Consider the following 13575-nt stretch of genomic DNA (forward strand, 5'->3'; position numbering starts at 1 on the left):
GTGATCCAGTGCTTTATGCAAAGTCCTGACAGCAGGGGAAGGAGAACTGGGCTGTCAGATAAGAAAACCACCCCTGTGATTGGATATTGATACTTTACAGCTCTTCTGTGAAGTGGGCAGAGCCGGACAAATGTCCTCATTGGAGGGATGAAGACTGAGGCCTGGAGACAGGAGTGGCTGCAGAGACCACCCAGTGGTGAGTGCTGAAGCTGGCCCCCTGCCCTCCCCCTTCCTCTCCTGCCTCCCTCTGTGTCTCTCTTTGGAGATGATGGAGGAAAATAAAGAAAGGGAGCCAGACAGTTGTGCCAACAGAACTCCTCCGTTGAGTGTCTAATTACTTACCATCATGCATGCTCTCTCTCTTGCTAAACATTTATTAATGTGTTAGGATTTCCATTAGCGCATTATTTGAACTAAAATCATTTGCATATGGCTGGGAAAAAGAGAGGAGAGAGAGAAAACAGCCCTAGCCACCCAACAGGCGTCAATCACAGTGACAGATCAGATGGTCGGTGGCTAGAGGCAGGGGGTGGGGGGCCCACCCTGAGACTCCAGCATGCATCTTCTCAGCCGAATAACACAAAAACCAGGGTGTGCCGTGCCAGGTTCTGCTGCCGCGGGGAAGCACAAGGAAGCTGTGGAGGTCTGAGACAGTAGCTTCCTTTAAATCAAATGCTTACTGGGTACCAGACACATTGCTAAGCACTCTCCATGTGTCGTCTTCCTCAATCCTCAACAGCCTCCAAGAATGCCCATTAATGCAGATGATGAAACTGAGGTTCAGCAACATTCTCTCCTTTATTCAACAAATACTTACTGAGCCAAGATGCAATTCGCACCCAGGCACAGCCTTTGCACCTAAGCATTATGTTCTGCATCTCTCCTGTCTCAGCCTAGACAAGGTCTTGACCAGGCCCATTCTTTCTCCAAGGCTCAGTTTCCCCATGTATGCAGAAGGGCCTCCTCCAGCTCTGACTTTGAGGTTGAGCCTCAAGTCTCCATCTGATGAGCCTGATGACCCTTCACATGCTACAACAAGGAAGGCACTGTAGGGATGTTGAGATGCCCATTTCACTAAAAGGCCACTGAGGCCCGGACAGAGGCACAGCTGCTGGAGGCTGCACAGCTTGGAAGTGGTTCAGGCTGTGACTTGATCTTCCAAGTCCCCAGTGCTACCCATGTTCCTAGAAGGAAGAAATAAGGAAAGGGGGGGGGGTTTGCACAGTCCAGAAAGAGCCCTGGACCAGGCCTTAGGTGGGCCTGGCGTTAGTCTGGCCTCAACCAGCTAGGTGTCCCCATCCATCCCAGTGAGGCTGCTGAAACCAGGAGCCCCTCGTGGCTCTTGCACAGGTAGGCAGATGCCCTGTCTCCAAGGTTGATGCCTATGGCAGACACCAAGTGACCTTCCATTTGTGCTAGCCCCACCCTCAGGGTAGGTGGGAGCCTTAGCAAAGAGGCCTGCACTGGGCACGGCTCTCTCCCTGGGTCCAGCACTTATCCCAATATTCCACCCAGACTCCAGAACATCTTCCTAGAATGAGAACCTAATCATGCTTCTCCCCTGCTTATAACCCTCCCCATTGCTAGCCAGCCAGCACCCAGATTCCTAGGCCTGCCCTCCCCTGGCCGGCCATCCACCCCAGGCCCCAGGGCGTCCATACCAGCTGGCCCTTTTCTTGCTGTGCCTTGGTTCAGTTGTCCCCCATTCTAGGCTAGGGAGCCTCCCTCCTCCCTCCTGGTCTATACCTTGCTCCTCTGGGATCTCACAGCACTGGGGCTGGGAACAGAGCCCTACATCCCATGGTTATTTGTTTTTCCTTTGTCAGCTGGACCCTAAGCCTGGGACCTCCTTGAGGGCAGGGGCTATATATGATTCATCTCAGTGTCCCTAGCACCCAGCCCTGAGCATGGCACCTAGAAAGCGTTTGGCTAATGTTGGGGTAGGAGGGAAGTGGGTGGAGGGAGGAGGGAGGAAGTGGGACTGGAGGAGAAGAGGAAGGAAGCGGGGGAGAGTGGGTCCATCTCCTTCCTTTCTTCCTTTTGAGATTCTCAGCTCAGTCTAAGGCCTCGCTCAGCCATGGTGATGCAGCTAGGTGGGGCTAAGCCAGGGAGAGGAGGCAGAGAGGAGGAGGAGAAAGAGAAGGAAAAGGGAAGAGGAAGCTGCTGAACCAGCAGCACCTCCATGCAGAGGCTTAAGGGCTATTTGTGTGCTACCTACTAAGCCCCTAATCCTCCACGGCCAAGTCAGAGCCCTGCACCTGGGCTCCCAGGGGGCCGGGCTCAGGGAAGCTTGGAGATAGGTGCTACCATCTTCAGAGACAACTAACCCCAGCCCTCCACCCCCATAGCTCTTCCCTAAGCCTGACTGAGGGGCCAGTAGCTCAGAAAGCCACCCACACTGGGGCTTGTCCCTTGGCATGCTCCCAGGCCCCTTCTGGACCAGCTGGCTAGAAGAAAGCTCAGGCTGGGGAGTTAGACAGCCAGTTCACCTCCGGCTCTGCTGAGGAATATTAACCCTCTGAGCCCATTTCCTCAGTGGTCAAAGGTTAGGGAGTGAGACCTCCTCATGGGGGGCCAGGAGTTGTTCATCCACTTGACAAATATTTATTGAGTCCTTGCTCCAAGCTGCCAGCTCAGATGCAGCAAAGTCCAGGCCAGCCCAGCCCTGCACTTTGCAGAGAGATGGGCAATGAATCAGTAAGGAGACAAGTAAGACCCCTGCTGATAGTGATAGGTACCGAGTAGAAACGAATGTGATGTGGGAGGCAGAGGGGGAGGCCTGGTGTGGAGAGTCAGGGGCCTCTCCAAGGAGTGCTTTGTAAGCGGAGACCTGAATGAGACTCTTAAGAGGCTAATACTGTCAGCAACAGTCATTGATCACTTACAGGCAACAGAGTAGGAAACTGAGGCACAGGGAAGGGAGGGGGCGGGGCTGTGCCCAGGCTGCATGGCCTTAGAGCCTCAGACCAGATGTAAGGGTAGGTGTAAAGGGGCTGTACCCAGCTAAGGGATACCATGGCTCCTAAATGATAAGGTGTGAAGATCTGTGACTGGACCCTGGTGGGAAAGCAGGTCACATCAAACCTGCAGATGGGTGTGGATCCCCCAAGGTTTCCTAGCTTCAGCAAACTGAGTCTGGAGAGGGGAAGTGGGACTTCTCAGGGTGACTCAGGGCCCCAGGCGAGAGTCCAGTGCCACCCCCTGCCTTCAGAGCCACCACTGCTGCCCCAGGCCTGTGTGACTCAGTCTTGTGGCTTTCCCACCAGCCCAGCACAACCCCTTTTTTTCTTTTTTTTTTTTTTCTTTTTTGGTCATTTATACCATGATGTAAACAACTAGCAGAACTTTCCTGAGAGCTATCTTTCGTGTAGGGATGGAGGCATGGCCAGGCAGGTGATAGCCAAAGTTTGTTATGTGATCTGGGTCACTGACTCACTGACCACCCTGGACCTCAGTCTCCCCACCTGTGAAATGTAGCGGGGAGGGTCGGTGACTTCTGTTGACCTTTTTGCTCACTATGAGCCTGTTGCTCTGAACAAAGAGCGTTTTTTTTGTTGTTGTTTAAAAAAAGGATTGTCATGCCTCACAGAATATAATGCAGTGTCACAGTGGTGATGCCTTTAATTCCTCCCTGGCCATAACCCTGTGACAAGGGTCATTAAACTCTGAGACTTAGAGAGGGAAGCACTGATTGAAATAACCTAGATCTATCTATTCACTCGATCCACAAATGCTGAGCACCTACTATGTGCCAGGCCCTGAGGATACATCAGTGAACAAAACAGACAGAAATCCCAACTCCTTCCAGTGTATGGGAAGTGATTTACATTTTGCAACGTCCTGAGAACCATGCTCAGCTCTGGGAACCCTGCTGAGAGCTGGGCAGACCACACCCCCCCACCCCCCACCCCTGCCTGCTCACATGACAGCCTGTGAGTTGGACAAAAAACATGTGAACAGAGCATAAATTAAAAGCTTCCAAGCTGTCACAGCGTTAGGAGGAGGTGAAGGCAAGGTGCTGAGGTCTATGGTTGAGGGCTCACCCCAGCCAGCTCTGGGCTGTGTGGGGGTCAGTCTCCACCCAGGGAGTCCGGTGCTCCTCCCTCTGTCTGGCTACCAGGGCCACGTCAGAATCAAACCCTCCACCTTGACCTCATTAACATTGGGCCTAAACAGTGAACCAAGCACCTTAAACTGCGAAAGGTCACACCCCAGCAGCCCTGCCACGCCTTCCCTTGAGCTCATTCCACCAGTACACACTTCTGCAGCCCTCCATGTGCAAGCCCTGACCGCCCGCAACAGGCAGGGCTCTGGACTCTCAGGCGGGCTGAAGGGAGGGGGAGGGCTTTTCTGAGGAAACAGGTCTGGGGGTGTCAGGGGGGAAGAGACTGCACTGAAGAGAGTATAAGGGCTGGAAGTCTCAGAGATGGGGACACTTCCCTGGCCGACTCCTTCCATCGATCACGAAGTTCATGGTTCAGACTTCACCTTTCTGGACTGCTCCGAACGACAGTGTGTTGGGAGCGGGTCACGATCTGAACTTGTCCTATTTCATTTGTTTCAGTACTTATTTGTGAGCCCTGCCAGCCCCGCACAATGGTACTTCCTGTGGGCATCGTCCTTCTCTACCATGTTCATCAGAACTGAGCACTGTGTGTGGAGCACAGTAGGTGCTCCATACACGTTTGTGGTTGGAGGCTGGTCATCAAGCACCGGTGTGCTGGGCACTGCCATGTGCCCCACTTCATTTCTCGGGGGGCATCACTGTGCCCCTTTCACTGATGGGGGGAGCCTGTCAGTGCAGAGCCATTCGTCCCCAGAACCTGCTTTTGTGGAGTGACCTGCCACACAGCTTCCAAGGCCCACTGTCCCAGCCCAGCCGACACAGACGTCCCCAGTTGTGCCCTGTGTGTTGCAGTGTCCAACCAGTTCTTTTTCTAGGCTCAGCCTCACCTTCACACTGGACCCAAGCCTGCCTTGCTCACGGCAGTGATCTGGTGCCTAGCATGTCACCTGGCACACAGCTGCCTCCTGGATGCAAGGCCTTGCTTCAGGAGCCTTAGAGCCTCTGTCCCCTTTCTGCTCCAGTCACCCCCTGCCTGGTCCCCTCCTCTATCCTCACTCCCTCCAATACATCTTTGGGGCATTTGAGCCACATTTCTGCCCCTTATGATCTGCCCAAGCCACTGCCCAATGCTATTTGGATAAAACCAGGTTTCTCAGTTTGGTATCAAGACCCACCAGAGCTGGCTTCATAGCCCATGTGCGGCCTCACCCCCGACAGGCCTCAGGCCTCTGTCAGCCCTTGTCTTTAGTCTCCCCTGTCTTCCCCGCTTGGCAACCTAACAAAATACTCCCCTCCCTCAAAGACCCAAACTTCACCTCCTCAGACACCTCACCGTTATAAGCAGTCTCTCCTCCCTTGGCCTCATGGAAACCCCTCCCTGGACCTGGATCTGTTCAGGGTCTTCCTCAGCGCATAACCTCCTCCTTTCTGGATTTTTGTATCCCCAGTGGCCTGCACATGAATGTTTAATGAACGAGTGAGTGAGTGAATTCCAGTTCAAATACTTATTGAGCTCCGGGTCTATGCCAGGCTGTGGTCTGGCATGGAAAGTGCCAAAGATGGCAGGACGTGGCCCCTGCCCTCATGGAGCTCATGACTTGGTGAGATGGACTAGTATTAGGGACTGAGCCAGGAGGTGACAGGTGGGGAAGAAATAGGTAAGAGGCTGAGAGACTGAGAGGAGAACCAGAGAGCTCATGGTCCAGTGGGGAGGAAGACAAAGTCCTCTGGCATGAAATGAGGGGGACGTGGGCGTGGAGCCAGAGGTCCCAATGTCAGGCCAAGGCCAACAGACTGAGATGGGCAGAGATTCCTGGGGACTAGAAGAGTTGGGGTTGGGCCTCCTGCCCTTTCCCAGGGTCCCCAGTACCTCCCTTCTCTGGCCCCAGGCTTCTGCCTAGAGTCACCTTGGCCCCTCTTGGAAGCCAATTAGGCCCCCAGTTGCAGTAGTGGGGATTAGTATGATTGATAATGCCCCCAATCTTCCAGGTGCTGATTCAGCCAGGAGCTTAGGGAGGGGAGGTCACTTTATAAGGGCCTGGGGGGGGGTGCTTAGAGCCCAGAGTCGTCCAGCCAGAGCCCTGGGTGGCCAAGCTCAGGCCTCAGCAGCACTCTTGGGTCTGAGCCGCCCCCGGGGCAGCCACCAGGACCACAGCCATGAATGGGACGGAGGGCCCGAACTTCTACGTGCCCTTCTCCAACAAAACGGGTGTGGTACGCAGCCCCTTCGAGTACCCACAGTACTACCTGGCTGAGCCATGGCAGTTCTCCATGCTGGCCGCCTACATGTTCCTGCTCATCGTGCTTGGCTTCCCCATCAACTTCCTCACGCTCTACGTCACGGTCCAGCACAAGAAGCTGCGCACGCCTCTCAACTACATCCTGCTTAACCTGGCCGTGGCCGACCTCTTCATGGTCTTCGGTGGCTTCACCACCACCCTCTACACCTCTCTGCATGGATACTTTGTCTTTGGGCCCACAGGATGCAATTTGGAGGGCTTCTTTGCCACCCTGGGCGGTAAGAACTGGTGTATGGGTGGCTGGCTGGGGGAGTCAGGAGTCAGCGGTGGGGAGGGTGTGGAGGGATCTGGAGAGAACTCCATATTTGGGGATGGTGGTTAAGAGGCCTTCTCCCCTCTACATTCATCAGCGCTCTCCACTTAATCAACAAACACTGTCAGTAATGATAAGCTAGGCTGCCGTTTATTGAGGGCAGGCATTGGACACTGTTTATCTCACATAGAATGGTGCTATTGTCTTGCTTTGCATCAGGGAAACTGAGGATGAAAGAGTCAAGGGCCTTGCTGGGGCCACATCGTGGGAGGATAGAGCTGAGTTTCCAGCCCACATTTCTTTTTTTCTTTAAAAAAAAATTTGTTTTAACATTTATTGTCAAGAGACAGAGCACAAGCCGGGGAGGGGCAGAGAGAGAGGGAGACAGAATCCGAAGCAGGCTCTAGGCTCTGAGCTGCCAGCACAGAGCCTGAAGCCAGTCTCGAACTCACGAACCGCGAGATCATGACCTGAGCCAAAGTCGGACACTTAACCGACTGAGCCACCCAGGCGCCCCTAACATTTATTCATTTTTGAGAGAGAGAGGGAGACAGAGCCTGAGCAGGGTGGGGGGAGGGGCGTGCAGAGAGAGGGAGACACAGAATCCGAAGCAGGCTCCAGGCTCTGAGCTGTCAGCACAGAGCCTGACGCAGGGCTTGGACCCATAAACCATGAGATCATGACCTGAGCCCACATTTCTGTGGCTCCTCAGGCCATGTTCTATTTCCCTCGGAGAAACTGTGCCTTGTCAGACCCATGTTGGGCAGTGGGAATAGAGCTGGACAAGACAGATCTCTGTGCTCAGGGCTTTCAGACCGGGGTGGCACACAGATCATTAGTCCTCCGGCCACTGGACTTTGCCTGTGCTAAACAATGGGCTCAGTCTCTCCCCACCGGTGTCTATCCCATCTTGCAGAGAAGGGTCCGCCTGTGTGTGGCAGCCCTATATCACTCCTACCTCGTGGCCTGAGACTGGGTGATCTGTGACCATTGAAGGTGACAGACGCCCAGTGGTGGCCGGAGATTCCCCAGGCATGGGGCTGAGACAGTGTCCTGGACATGTGAAAGAGGGAGAAGACAAGGAGGCAGAACAGTCCTTGTGGCTGGTGCTGGGCTCTCCCAGCCACCCTGGCTCTCTCCTGCTTGCCTGAGAGGCCATGTGTCCTCAGAGAAGGGGGGCACTTCTGGATCTGAGCCAGGAGACCTAGGCCCTTGTCACTGCCCTGCCACATCCCTGAATGTGCCTCTTCTCTCCTCCGTGCCTCACTGTTCTCATCTACTAAACGGGATCTGTTATCTCTGCAGCAACCCCATCAGTTTTCTAGTCAAAGGAACTATTTGATCACACTTTTCAAAGCTACAGATCTCCACACAGGTCTAGTGCCTCCTCTATGGAAGGGGTTTCTTGGAAGGGGATAAGCCCCACACACACAATAAGGCTGGAGGTGGGTTGAGGAGTCTCAGGCTAGAAGGCAGGGGTGAGATGGAGGCCACATGCAGGTAGGCACTTTTCTGCCGGGCTGGCGTCAGTTTACAATTATTTTCCTGGAGTAATACTTAGTAGTGTTGTTTTTCTCTCTCAGAAATGTCCCGGTTTGGTTGACAAATTCTATGGCTACCCTCCTGAGTGAGTTTCTGGGGTGATGTGTAGGGCAGTTGTCTGAATTCCACCATTCTTTCCTGCTTCTTCTTCTGGGCAAAACATTGCCCAGCTTTCTGGCTCCCAGGTGGGGACCCACAGGCCCAGGTTATTTCATTCCCCACAGGGGAGAGGCTGCTGCACAAGAGGGAGAGCAGGAATTCTAGCTCCAGCAGGCACTCTGCCTGTTGCCCCATGAAGTGCACATTCTTCTGCAAAAACTCCCTACAGGACTCCTAGTCTAATCATGACCCTGGAATCTGATTTCCTGTCCTTCATGAACCCAGAGCTCTGACTGAACTAACTCCTCTTCCTGGGAGGTACCAGGTTCACTCTCTTCTCAGCATAATGCCTTTATGCCTCACAGCCCCTTGGCTCCTCTTCTCAGAATCGAAGCCCTCTCTTTCCCAAGTCCTGGCTCCAACTGTGCCTTAGGTGGCCTTCCTGCCTGCCCTCTCCCATCCAGGAGGAGCGCTTCCTCCTTGCACAGTGGGGTCCAGGCAGATGATGTGTTGACTGATAGCTGACTGCCTTGCAGGTGAAATTGCCCTGTGGTCTTTGGTGGTCCTGGCCATTGAGCGGTACGTGGTGGTGTGTAAGCCCATGAGCAACTTCCGCTTTGGGGAGAACCATGCCATAATGGGCGTCGCCTTCACCTGGGTCATGGCACTGGCCTGCGCTGCACCCCCCCTCGTTGGTTGGTCCAGGTAATGGCACTAAGCAGAAGGGAAGGGTCCCTGGGGTGGGGGTTCTTTACCGGGTCCCTGGCCAGGATTCAAACCTGGGGCTGTCTCATTCTGGGCACCGAGCTTATATGTCCCCCACCCCAAACACCCACCCTGGCAGCTCTCCCAGGGTTGGGGTTTAGGGTAGGGGAAGAGAGAATCAGACCCTAATGTTGCTCCAGGGGCTAGTGCCACCTCCTGGGCCCCATGTCAAGGAGAATCCAAGACGCCCAACCCCTAACCTTGGCTGTGCCCCTAATCCTCAACTAAGCCAGGACCAGATTCCAATCCTCTTTGCCCCATAGGCAGCTCCCTCTGACCTTGGGCCTCAGCACCTGGGGAGGCCAAGCCTACCTAGTGCAGGTGGGTGACACTGTAGCCCCTGGGAACTGTGTCCTGTCCAGCCTCTAGTCCATCATCTGCAAATGGGGCTCAGATGAGAGATGGGAGGACAGTGGTTTGGGAAACTGGACGGGTGACCCTGTGGGTTCCTGGAGGCCTCGTGTCCCTCTGCTTCTAGGAAATTCCCAATCTTTCTTCCCTTCCCTCCTCTCTCAGCTTCCTGGGGTCAATTTTCTTTTTTATTTTATTTATTTATTTTTTTGTCCTTTGTTGAATCTGAGCCCATCGCCTCCAGCCTCTTTCCCTGTTTTCTCCAGTCCTGCCCAGTCCCATCCCCACAGGCACAGCCAATAGACACTCCATTGTCACCATCCTCTGAAATCACAGAAACATCCTAACCGTCTGTCCCTGGGACCTCTTGTTTCTCGAAACTGTGCAAAGATCCCTTAGTTACTCTGTGTGCCCATCTTTGGCCTGGAAAATACTCTTACCCTGTTAGTAAGACCCTAGTTTGTACAAACTGCCTCAAATACAGAGCTCGGGGGCTTTTCCCGTCTCCCCACCAACCTCTGCCTTGCACAGCCTGAGCCTCCAGCCACTAGAAGCAGCCAGTGTGGTGAGGAAACACAGCTCACGTCCGCGGTGTCCGGGCTCTGCTAGGCAAGAGACTGGGCCGTCTCATGATAGCATGGCTGTTATCACAAGGGCATTTGAATCCCTCATCTCCGTTGATTTGATCCTCACAGTCATGCAGCCATGCAGATATTTTATTATGCCTCTTTTAAAGAGAGGGAAAGCGGGGTCCAGAGCAAGCCCAGCCACACAGCAGGTGTGTTGGGGGCCTGTTCCTCAAGTTCCTCACATGTGGGTCTCCCCGTGCCCTCTCTTGCCCCATCCCCCTCTGGTGGTCAGGTACATCCCTGAAGGCATGCAGTGTTCATGCGGGATCGACTACTACACACTCAAGCCAGAGGTCAACAACGAGTCCTTTGTCATCTACATGTTCGTGGTCCACTTCACCATCCCCATGATCGTCATCTTCTTCTGCTACGGGCAGCTTGTCTTCACAGTCAAGGAGGTATGGACCTGTGTTGGGTGCTGGGGACACATACATTGGTTGGGTTGAGCCTGGCCTCTGTCCCAAAGGAGCCACAGTCTGGACAGCAGACCCTGTGTCCTTACAGGCAGCAGCCCAGCAACAGGAGTCAGCGACCACCCAGAAGGCTGAGAAGGAGGTCACTCGCATGGTCATCATCATGGTCATTGCTTTCCTGATCTGTTGGGTGCCCTACGCCAGCGTGGCATTCTACATCTTCACCCACCAGGGCTCCAACTTTGGCCCCATCTTCATGACACTCCCGGCGTTCTTCGCCAAGTCCTCCTCCATCTACAACCCTGTCATCTACATCATGATGAACAAGCAGGTGCCTGCTGGCGGGGCGGAAGGGTCCAGGGGCCCCAGGCTGCAGGCATTGCCTGTGGAGGACAAGCCATGTCCTTGACTGGGCCTCAGTCATTTCACCTGCAAAACTAGGCAGGGAAACTGGTATCCCCCAGAGCATCAGAGTCATCTAGGAGAAATGCAGATTCCTGCTGAATCAGAAGCTCAGGGTGAGCCCAGGAACCTGCATTTCTAACAAGCTCACCAGGTGACTCTCACACTGGCTCAAGTATGAGAAGTGCCAGTCCAGACGGTTCTGGAGGCCCACTTTAAAAGTCAAATGGTCTAAGTCCCAAGCCTGGGAATGGGATGGTGCCAGTCTCCACAAAGCTGAACAAGGAGCTAAAGTCTTATTCCGAGGGAGGAAGGGATAAAGCAGTTCTTTAACACCAACCAGTGACTTCTCTGCAGAATCCATGAACCTGTGGGGGAAAACATGGTCTCTAGAGTTAGGCATATTGGTTTCAAATCCCAGTTCTTCTTTTTTAGCTGATTGACACTTGGGAAGTCACTTCCCTTCTCTGGGCTTCAGTGTCTGTGTTCCTAGAGAGGGCAAAATCCCAAACTTGAGGGCTATATAAGGTACTTACAGATAGCCCTTGGCACACAGAGGGCATCAGGGAATGTCATCAGTAGCAGAGCCCTCTTGGGTTTGGTCCCTGGCATCTCTGGGGTGGGGCCACATGCGCTTACTAAATTCCCTCCAGGAAGCCAGATTTGAGAGGGGAGTGGAGGCTGTGAGAGCCAGAAGCAGGGAAGGGGTTGGAGGTAAATCTCGCCAACCACTCCAGTTTGCTACACACACTTTCGGTGGACCCTGATTCTGACTCACGCTCTTTGCCTTCCAGTTCCGCAACTGCATGCTCACTACCCTCTGCTGTGGCAAGAACCCACTGGGTGATGATGAGGCCTCCACCACCGCCTCCAAGACGGAGACCAGCCAGGTGGCACCGGCCTAAGCCCTGCCAAGGACTCTATGGTCAACTGTAGGAGTCTCCCATTCCCTATGCCTACCCCCAGCCACAGCTGCCCCACCAGGAGCCAGGTCTGTTGGAACCAGGTTGCATAGACTCCTTGAGTTAAAAAAAAAAAAAAAAAAAAAGAATAACGAGAGAAAAATGAGGCTCCCCACTCGACAAGTATGGCCCGATCTGGAGTCCTGAGTTCCCAGGGGCTGGTGGGATCTCTCCCCTCCTCTCCCCAACTCATGTCTCAGGAACACAAGAACTCTTGCTCCCTGGAAAAGTGTCCCAGCTTAGGGATAAGTGTATAGCACAGAGTGGGGCACACAGTAGGTGCTTAATAAATGCTAGATGGATGAAGGAAGGAACGAATGGGGGAATGAATGAAGGAATGAATGGGCAGGGAGAACATATCTACCCTCTCAAAACCACCTTAGCTGCAGCTCACCCTCGGCTGATGTCCTTGAACAGTTTCCCTCCCTGGGCCTAACTTTCTTCCCCCGGAAAATGGAAACCCCAAATCCTTGGTCCTGCCAACGCATGGCTGCTGTGAAGATCAAATGAGATTTTGATCTCATATATGTGTGTATATGTGTGTGTGTGAGTGTGTGTAAGCACTTTGTAAATGGTAAGGAGCTGTACAGATTGTAGTTAACATTATGAATAACACCAATTAATATAATTAACTAATAAGATCATCTCTTCTTGATAGTGACCATTTTGAGACTGGGCAAGGCCCTGAGCATCCAGCCTCAGCAGGTTTTTTTTAAATTCACCAGATGTCAAGGCCAGACCAGGGCTGGTGGTCGGTCTGCAGAGAGGGACAGTCAAGGGAATGCAGAATACAGTCATCAGGACTGAAAAAACAATGTCAGGGGACTGCAGTCTGGGGGTCTCACCTCTGATGTGAACTCCCAGGCCCGGTGCCTCCCCTTCCTCATGCAGCCTAGGGAGAGACAGGCCTTTCTCTCAGCTTCTGCAAACTACCTGCCCTCCTTCCCAGCCCCTAGGCCACAGCAACTCTAGGCCAGCATGGAGCTGGGCCTAGAAGCCATATGCTAGGCTAGACTCTAGGCCAGCATGGCCATATGCTAGGCCAGCAACTCTAGGCCAGCATGAGCTAGAAGCCATATTCACCTGCCCACATTTAATGAAGAGCTGAGTCCCCAATGAAACCCTTTTCTCAAAGATCTCAAAGAAACAAAAAGTGGGAAATTCAGATGGGCCCATCTTCCCTGGGGATGTTCACAGATCCCAGAGTTGAGCACCCTTGCTAGGTAAGCCTGTTTTTAGTAGCTCCAGTCCATTCTCCATTCTGGAAAGTCCTTGCTGCAAAGCTGGTGGGAACTCTAGGGTATCAGAATTGTGCTGCTTGCATAACTGCCCCTCCTCCACGTAACCAAGACCAGAAGCTCTAACTCTTCCCAGCTCTGCCTGGAGACTAGGCAAATCGGGGCATTAAAAGCTCAGCTCCTATACTTGGTGTTAAGGGTGGTGGTTTTTGTTGCTCTCAAGCTCTTTCTCTGCAGGATGGATTGAAATTGGGCAGTAATTTCCACCTGATCTCTAACCCTGGGATGCTGGGTTTGGGCAACCAGCAGGGCCCCCTGCGGGTGTGGGGTGGAGGGAGCAGGCCCGGGAATGAGAAAAGCCCCAACTTTGGAGTCACAGAAACCCAGGTGACCTTTGAAACTGCAAGCAAGTTTGGCCATCTCTCTGAGTCTCCTTATCAGCAAAAAGGAATCTGAACCTGAGCTTGAGGGGACCACAAACTTCGCGTGGCCAGCCTGCTTCCTGGTGCACTGTAGCCAGTGGGAGACTTCTGACATTACTGGGCCTCAGCTCAG

The 13575-nt window shown here is 53.5% G+C and overlaps 1 protein-coding gene across 1 annotated transcript; it reads left to right on the top strand.

Annotated features, from left to right (window-relative positions):
- The first annotated feature begins 6118 nt into the window (after positions 1-6118).
- Positions 6119-13206, top strand: RHO (rhodopsin). The gene is made up of 5 exons (XM_045493891.1): positions 6119-6584; positions 8797-8965; positions 10238-10403; positions 10510-10749; positions 11615-13206. The coding sequence occupies exons 1-5, from the start codon at positions 6224-6226 to the stop codon at positions 11723-11725; spliced, it is 1047 nt and encodes a 348-aa protein (XP_045349847.1). The 5' UTR covers positions 6119-6223; the 3' UTR covers positions 11726-13206.
- Positions 13207-13575: the final 369 nt, after the last annotated feature.

Source organism: Leopardus geoffroyi, chromosome A2 (genome assembly GCF_018350155.1).
Source record: "Leopardus geoffroyi isolate Oge1 chromosome A2, O.geoffroyi_Oge1_pat1.0, whole genome shotgun sequence".
NCBI lineage: Eukaryota > Metazoa > Chordata > Mammalia > Carnivora > Felidae > Leopardus > Leopardus geoffroyi.